Source organism: Brassica rapa, chromosome A09 (genome assembly GCF_000309985.2).
Source record: "Brassica rapa cultivar Chiifu-401-42 chromosome A09, CAAS_Brap_v3.01, whole genome shotgun sequence".
Classification (NCBI taxonomy): Eukaryota; Viridiplantae; Streptophyta; class Magnoliopsida; order Brassicales; family Brassicaceae; genus Brassica; species Brassica rapa.
The window spans coordinates 22,388,687-22,397,262 of NC_024803.2; the positions used below are offsets into that span (position 1 = coordinate 22,388,687).

The following is an 8,576-nucleotide window of genomic DNA, read 5'->3' on the forward strand; positions in this document are numbered from 1 at the left end:
TGACTACACTATTACAAGAAAACTCTTATTACAATATCTTTCTTCACCGTAATTATTTAGTGAGATTTTCCCTACATTTTATTTTATTGTAAATATTATTGTTTTTGTGTTAGCATATCTTTGTCTTCTTTATTTGTCTGTTTTTTCTCAACTTATTTGTGTGTTTAATAGTTCTTTCCATTATAATATATACCTCATTTTAAATTTCAACTTTTTAGCACATTTTAGGTCCTTATTTTTAATAATAGACATTAGCAATTGGTAAAAGAAAAAACTAATTAATCCATTCATTTTTATTTAATGTTTTAGAGTTTAGTTCCTTATGATATGATTAATTGATTATAAACAAGTTCTGTAAGATATTGATATGTTGTTCTGAATGTGTAAATTTTAAGTCTAATTTTTATATATATTCAAATTAATTTTAATTGTAATAGTATGCTATATGATTTGTTACATTTGTAAAAAAAAGTTATAAAACTATTTTATAAAAAAAGTTCTGAGTTGAATAAAATTAAAGTTTATTATTTTCTTGCAGATTTAATATTTAAATATATTTATTTATTTTATATAATATAAATTAATTTAATATTATTTAATATATTTGTTAGTTATGTGCCCCCATCAAATAATTGGTCTGGATCCGCCACTGACTGTATCATAACTTATACAACTGATCCGACCAAGATCTAAGGTAGCCATGAACTGTTCTGATCAGATACTGACTGAGGCTAGGAGACCAAAGCTTACCAAGACAAACCAAAGGACTAGATGTCCTCAGCTGATCCTCTTCTCCAAGGTAAGCTTGTGGCTGGACTGATCAAAGAGAAAGATCAAGGTCTGATCATGATCTGAACTCAACTAGGTCTAGGGTTTTATTGAAAATCTCACCTTCTGATCTTTCTCAAGAACCAAAATGAGCTAGGGTTGAAGATTAGATCACCACCAATTTTTTCTTGATTTATTTTCCTGATTTTTCTCACTGATTTTTCTGTTCTTCTTTCTCTCTTTCTCTCTGAAATTCTCTAGGTTTTTCTGTAGGTTTAAAAACGTGGGAAGCAGCTGGAGAAGAATTTAATACAACCTGAGATTGCTTCATATGAGGGTTTAGCTCATAACCAAGCTTGGCTGAGAGCAGACAGATGGCAACCTGTTTCAACATCAACACCATACTGTCCTTTCCCTCCCATGAAGCAGTTTCCAGCCAATCATAAATAATTAAAGGAGGAAGCAAGCACACAGGCAGCTTGTGCTTGTCATGTGCCATTTACTGAAGAAGCTAAGTAAGCAGGCAGGTGCAAGTCAAGTGAATGAATACTGAACAAGCAGGTTAGTGGAAGATATGAGTCTAGTCCAAAATTAATTAGGCGGTTGGTTGATAATTTTAAATAATTTTCAACCAAATATTCCTTGTCTTTGTCTCTCGTCTTGTTCCCGGAAAGTCTCGTCAAGCTTAATAAAAATTTGACCAAAATATTTAAGACTCGGCCAAACTATCAAGTGAAGGTCTTTCGACCACAAGACAGTCCCGTCGAGAAATTAATCTACCGGGTCGATTTTTATTTTTATTAATCATGGTCGAACCAACTAAAAACTGGTCGAGCGGGATTTTTCTCTACCAAAAATTTCTTGGCTCGTGAAGGTTATTACACCGACGATCATATCGCACAATATAAACAGAGGATGCTAGTGGTTGCGCTCTCCAAGGAGTCCCGAGAAGCTACCATGTGTAAAGGGTTCAGCTCCACTCTGATTGGACCCGCCTCGCAATGGTATATCAATCTCCCTACCAGGTCCATCTCTTCCTTTGCCGGTCTGACGACAAGTTCGTAGAACAATTCGCAAGTAGCAGGAGCCTGGAGAAGACTTCAGATGGTCTCTACGAGATCCTCCAGCATCGAACAGAACCTCTGCGGGACTACATAGCCCGTTTCAATCAAGAGAAGGTGGCGGTCCCTGAATGCAGCATCCCTACCGCAATCTCTGCCTTCAAGAGAGGCCTACTTCCAGACGGAGGGCTCTACAAAGAGCTAACCATGTACCCTTGCAAAACAATGGAGGATGCGCTATCCCGAGCGTGGGCACATGTGAAGTGGGAAGAGGAAGTCGCTAGCCGCGCCAAGGCTCAACCCAAACAGGATCAGAGGTCCACCCGATCAGACCGAAGAGACCGAGAAGAAAGATCCTCCCAAAAGGGATCCAAGGACTCCGGAAGCAGGAACCAGGGCAGGTTCCAATACCGGCCATTAGAAATAGAAGACGGGATGTCTGTGTCTACCTGGCCCAGTATCTCCCATCTCTCAATATCCACACCAGAGCTGGTCAACACGCTGAGGCAGATGGGTCAACAGGTCAAGTGGCCCCCAAAGATGAAACCACCTGACTCATTCCGGAACCCGAGACTCCGGTGCGACTTCCATCGCGATCACGGCCACAAAACTGAAGACTGCGTCGCCCTGAAGATCGAGGTCAACGAACTGCTCCAAAAGGGGAATCTCTGAGAATTCCTTTCAGAGAAAGCCAAGGCTCACCTTAGCAAAGAAGTATTAGGGAAATCCAAAGGAGACGCACCAAGCTCACCACCTCGCCAGGATCAGGTGATTCATGTCATCTCAGGAGTCTCGGAAGTAAGTGGCCTGAGCCATGCAGCTGCGAAGAAGAGCACCCGTAATGCTAAACTCGGCCTGGAGACTGCTCAACCTAAACGCCTACTTCTAGGTACCGACGAGATAAGATTTACAGCCAAGGAGCAAGAGAAGATATTAGCTCCCCACAATGACGCTCTAGTTGTCTCTCTCCCCATAGCGAACTGTTTTGTGAAAAGAATACTAGTAGACAACAGGTCCTCCAGCAATATCATCTTCCTGATGGCGTACCAAGACCTGGGGTTAGAGGAGAATACCCTGATGCACAAAGTAACTCCACTCATCGGGTTTAGCGGCGAGGTCAAGCAAACCGCTGGGGAGGTTTTTCTACCAGTATATGCTGAAGGGATCAACTTATCTACCAAATTCTTGGTCGTGGACTGCCAATCGGCATACCACATGATCTTAGGACAACCCTGGATTCACGACATGGGAGCAGTCCCCTCAACCCCCCATCAAATAGTGAAGTTCCCTACACCCTGGGGCATCAGAACAATTCGAGGAGACCAGGAGAATTCTAGTTCCTGCTACCAGACCACCTTAAAGGGGAAGATCATGGTCTTATAACAATTACAGAGTAGACCTCAGATCCCGCGAAATCAGGAATCAGGGGTAAACAATAAGGGCAATCCAGGAACCTTCCGCAGGGTCCGGACCCTATATCCAAAAAGCTCCCAGAGAGCTTACGTCGACCGCTTTGCATGGTCTCCCCTAAGAACCTTCAAGGCTACACATGCTTGCAAAATTTGGTCCCCGCAGGACCCTCGTCCTCCACCTCACATAGACAAGATAACCAGAAACTTCAACAGTTATCAACCGGCGGTCTCGCAGATAAACGAGTGGGGAACGAACACCTCGACAAAACCCCCTCGGAAGAGAGCTCCCAGCAGGCACCAGATGGCGATAGGGGACCTCTGAACCCATTTTCTCCAGTGGATGAATGCGACTACATGCTTCATGGAAGCGCTGAAAACCTCCATCGATAGGAGACAGTGGCCCCCGAACGTCAACAACACAGAGATCCACAAGGGCTGGGGCAAGAAATAGCTCCCAAACGAGGTCCCTAGATTTGAAAAGATGCAGAACCCTGCAGAGGATGAAGGAAGCCTCCAGCAAAGACATTCGTCTCAAAAGCAAGTCAAACCCCACGGGAAGCAATAAGAGGTAAAACATAGCCTAACCACCGGGGTATCTCGCAAGCTGATATCTTGTACGGTCTCCGGACCATGATTTCTATATAATTATTCTATCTTTTATTTAAGCATTATGTTTTTCTACTCATATGTACGCTGAAAGTCTACGGACATAGCCTATATAATAAAATAGTTCCGACTATAAGAGAGAGTACGAATACCATAATACTTAAATGGGCAAACGAGCTGGATCATGTCAAAGAGACCTCCGATCCTGGCAAACTCTCAATGATAAGTGGCACGACCACACAAAAACAAAACGGGTATGAGACATAAGGTAGGAATGGGTCTGCACAAACCCGAGTATGCCTTCAATACTACCTAAAATCCCTGTATAGCCTCAGGCACATCGCGGTCCCAAACTAAAATACCTAAAAAGTGAAAGGTACCTGTATTAAAACGCTACGTGCTAAATTAATACAGGGAACACGAGGTATAATTGCCACTGAGCAAGTGCAAAAGTCCGGGAGCACCTTAATAATATCATGTTTCTATAGACGTGGAAAACAGCGTAAGTCTGGCACTTGGGTATTCACCCTCACCAACACCCTCTAAGACTGATAGTGACTTTCTGCAGAAAGCAGAGTGAAGCACGGGAACTCGATAGTGACCAGCCATGTGCGGTAGAAAGCGATACCCAACAGGTACCGAGAGTGGCCACACCTAGGGTGGTAGAATGCGGTCCCTTTAAAACTTAATTCCGGGTTCTGAGAAAGAACTCCGGGCTCAGATAGGCTTTAGGGCCAAGAACCTACGGGTTCCTTAAAAGGACCTCAGGGTCCAAGGACCATGAGTATAAAACAAGACCTCAGGGCCAGGAACCTATCGGTTCATTTTATAACTTAATTCCAGATTTTGAGAAAGAATTCCGGGCTCAGATAGGCTTTAAGGGCTAGGGAATTACAGGTTCTCTAAAAAAGAACCTCGGGCTCCAAGGACCACGAGTCTAATCCAAGGCCTCAGGGTCAATAACCTATGGGTTTGATAGAAAAAGACCTCAGGGTCCAGGGACTACAAGTCCAATTTGAGACCTCAGGGTCCAGAACTTACGGGGTCCCTAAGAAGGGACCTCAGGGTCCCAACATTATTCAAAACCTCTAAGTAATATTAGGGTCCCGAAAGAGATCCAATCCTACAAGACCTATGAGGTCCGGTCATCTTAATGTCCATAGGTTCTAAGGAACCTAGATACTCAGGATCCCTGAGTCCTTCGACAATCATCTAAAGCCTAAGAAGGCTCGAAATTCGATAAAAGGGCTTACCAAACAGTCGGATCAACGCCCAACTCTCCGAAGACGATTCAAGACCCGGAGGTCATCTAAGCAACCTATAATCCTCTGAAAGAAGAGACGTGCAAACAGAAGCAGAAAATCTCAAAAGCAGAAAAATGCGAGTTCAAAAAGAAAACACTTCAAAAGACCATAGCATGGCCATTGTTCAGAACGATAAGATAAAAAGGTACGAAGGCCCGATCCAAAAGTTCTAAAATCCACATCGGAGGTAAATGCAAAAAGATATCCCTTCACGGAGTTAAAAACGCAACTAGCAGAAATAGGGATCAGTTGATAGGAGGATCATCGGCAGGAGGTTCCGATCCCCCCTTCATCTCATCACTACCAGGAACCTAAGGCTTATACTCAACTGAAGGAGGTGGAAGTCCAAGTAACTCGGCTTCACTGATCGTCAATACCTTATATTGCTCAAAGGAAGTTATCGGATCCCAACAGTCGGTCTGATCATCAAGCCTTTCCTGCATCAGCTCCCAACGAACTACAACCTTAGCGTCATTCACGGCCTTTATCTTCCCAGCATAAAAAACTTCAGCGGCGTACCTAAGTTCGCATATCTCCTCCTCCTTATCCTCTAGCTGTCGCCGTAAGAAAACATCATCCGCTTCCAGACGTTCCCTTTCTTCATCCAAATCCTGCACTCTGAGCTTACAAGCCTCAATTTGCTCATCCTTGGCCAGGATAGCATCATTCTCTTCACGAAGCCGGATAGCCAACGCATCCCTTTCAGCCTTAGTAACGCTTCTATCTTTCATCCTCCCCTTAAGGTGGAACAATTGAGACGCCACCTGCACCAACAAAACTCATTCCTGAGCTCAAAAAGAAAGGAGTCACGAGAGCAATAGGAAGATTATTACCTGGAGAACATCACCCTGAAGGGAGCGGACAACCTTGGAGGTATCCTCATCTATTGACGGATGTATGGGAGTCATAGGGAACACCTCCGAGTTCAAACTAGCCAGAGCCTTAGAGCAGCTGCGAGAGGCGGAAAGGGAAGGCTTGAAAACAGAGGCTCTAGACCTCTTCTTAGAAGACGAAGGAGCCACAATAGGAACTGCTTGGCTCTTACCACTTTGGGTAAACTGAATATTACTGCCCCCAGCAGGAACTACCCGATGAATCGCAGCCTTCCTCGCAGCCGTCACCTCGAGAGCTCTCTTATACTCCTTCAACGCCTCCGCACCCCTAGGGGCCGATATCACGCCTGAGGGACAAGAATCATTCAACAAACAACGAGAAGGAAACAGGGAAGTTACAGATATGAAGCTTACCCCTGCTACTACACCGATCTAATGCCTCTTCACTCACAAGAAACGAAATCTCACGGCGATCAACAGGAAGCCCCAGCAACTGCTCAATTACGTGCCTCCTAAAGAGAAATCCGCGCGAGAAATATCTATGGAAGGAAAAATGAAGAACGTTAATATCATAAAAGTCGACAAGAAATGCAACACTCTGCGCGACTCACCAGCCGTGCGCCAAGTTGAAGAAAATCCTAGAAAGGGCATAAAAGCAAACTTCGATGCCCAGTTCCCTTCAAAAAACCGGATGATGCTTTTTCTCCGACCTCGATAGCTCCTGAACTGGGAGCATCCGGCTGCGAGGATGCAGATGATATCTACGTTCTCCACCATTTAGAGGAGAAACAGAGTAACAGTACAGAACCTCGGCGACCCCAACAACTAAACCTTCAAGGTCACCAAGATTTTGCATAGCTATCAAAATCTTCCAGGCGGGAGGATTCAGCTGTCCCAGAGAGATATTCACCACTCTCGAAACTTCGGCAATCAAAGAAGGAACTTGATCCCTGAAACCTGATTCAAAAAAGCCTTCATAGACCGGGACTTCACCTGCCCTGAAATCTGAAAGCGTGTCGAAAGGACCGGGAATTCGAATAACAAGATTCTCGGAGACATGGAACTTCTGTTTCCAAACGCAACCTCCTCTACTCCTATCTCCGATACGGGACCCACCGGCGAAGATGCACCTCCTTTCGGAAGCGGCGAGGTCTCCCCCATGGCTGCGTTCTTGATCTCTTCTATTTTCGCGGACAGGCCCAGAGAAGATCCCGAGGAGTTCATCTATTCGCAGACTTCGTCTCCAATCTTGCGTCAAGAGTGAACCCTAACGCCAATCAATGATGAGCCGGAGGCAAAATCAGGCTCGCTTTTCATCTTTAGAGAATGGAGAGTTGTCGAAGAGACTAAAAATCTAGGTTTACTGCGGGAAGAGCTTTGAAAAGAAAACTCAAGAGTCCAAATAAAAAAGGGAAAAATCCTTAGGATCGACACGTGCCAGAAGAGTGTGATCGCGCGGGAAAACAATCTCAGGATTCAATAAGGGATATTTTCTTGAAAGATCCGAGGGAACGACGAGGGGTCAGTTACCAGCCGAATCTCCCTTATTCAAGCCGCGCGTGAACCAAACGACAAAGCTCCAGGCTTGTGGTCTCCACGAAGATAGAAGAAATTACTATCAAATATCGAATGAACACAAAGGGACCGGTCCTTACCTAGGTTCAGAATGAGTTCCGACTTGACTGGAACCTAGGCTAACAAGATCATCGGAACAGAGTCCTGCCAAAGGGAGCCTGCTGAAAATGAGCAACCCCGGTTGACTTGAGTGCACAGGTTATTCCCGGACTTCGATGACAAAATCGAGAAATAAGGGGCAAGCTGTTGGGGAAAAATATCCCGGTATTATTTCCCCTATCCTCCAAGCAGGACTGAGATCCCCGGATCCCTGATAAATGGGTACCCCGGGTCCCCACCAGAGGGAACCCTGGGTTCGGTCCCTGGACCCTGCTCCCTTCCAAGAAATGGAAAACTTCCGACAAGGAGAACCTTCCATATTTCTGAATATGGAAGAGTTTAACCTGTGAAACCGACTTCTAGACGATTATATAAGAGCAACAACAGCTCTCAAGCAAGGGATCCACTTCTCCAAAGCTTAGAGACTAGAACTAGACGGCTAGAATTAGGGTTCTTACTCAATACCTTGTAATCTTGTTCGTTCTATCTAATAAAAGTCTCTTCAAGCCTATTTATTCATTATCATCTCTAAATCCTTACGAAATACATACAAACACCCGCAGTTTACTAGCTTATCCATCGTTCCGTAGTACTCACAAAGATCCTACACAAAAATCCCTTAACACCTGACTCGTTCCGGAATCCAGAACTTTGGGGCGTCTTCTATCGCGATCATGACCACAAAACCGAAGCTTGCATCGCTCTGAAGATATAAGTCAACGAACTACTCCAGGAGGGGCATCTCCGAGAATTCCTCTCAGAGAAAGCCAAGGCCCACCTCAGCAAAGAGACAGCAGGGAAATCCAAAGGAGATGCACCAGCCTCACCACCTCGCCAGGATCGGGTGATCCACGTCATATCCGGAGGTTCAGAAGTAAGCGGAGTGAGCCACGCAGCCGCAAAGAAAAGCACCCGTAA

The 8,576-nt window shown here is 44.9% G+C and overlaps 1 protein-coding gene across 1 annotated transcript; it reads left to right on the forward strand.

Moving 5' to 3' along the window:
- Positions 1 to 1,769: 1,769 nt before the first annotated feature.
- On the forward strand, positions 1,770 to 3,631 carry LOC117127760. Its single transcript, XM_033278412.1, has 3 exons — positions 1,770 to 2,468; positions 2,517 to 3,203; positions 3,293 to 3,631. The coding sequence occupies exons 1-3, from the start codon at positions 1,770 to 1,772 to the stop codon at positions 3,629 to 3,631; spliced, it is 1,725 nt and encodes a 574-aa protein (XP_033134303.1).
- The last annotated feature ends 4,945 nt before the right edge of the window (positions 3,632 to 8,576 follow it).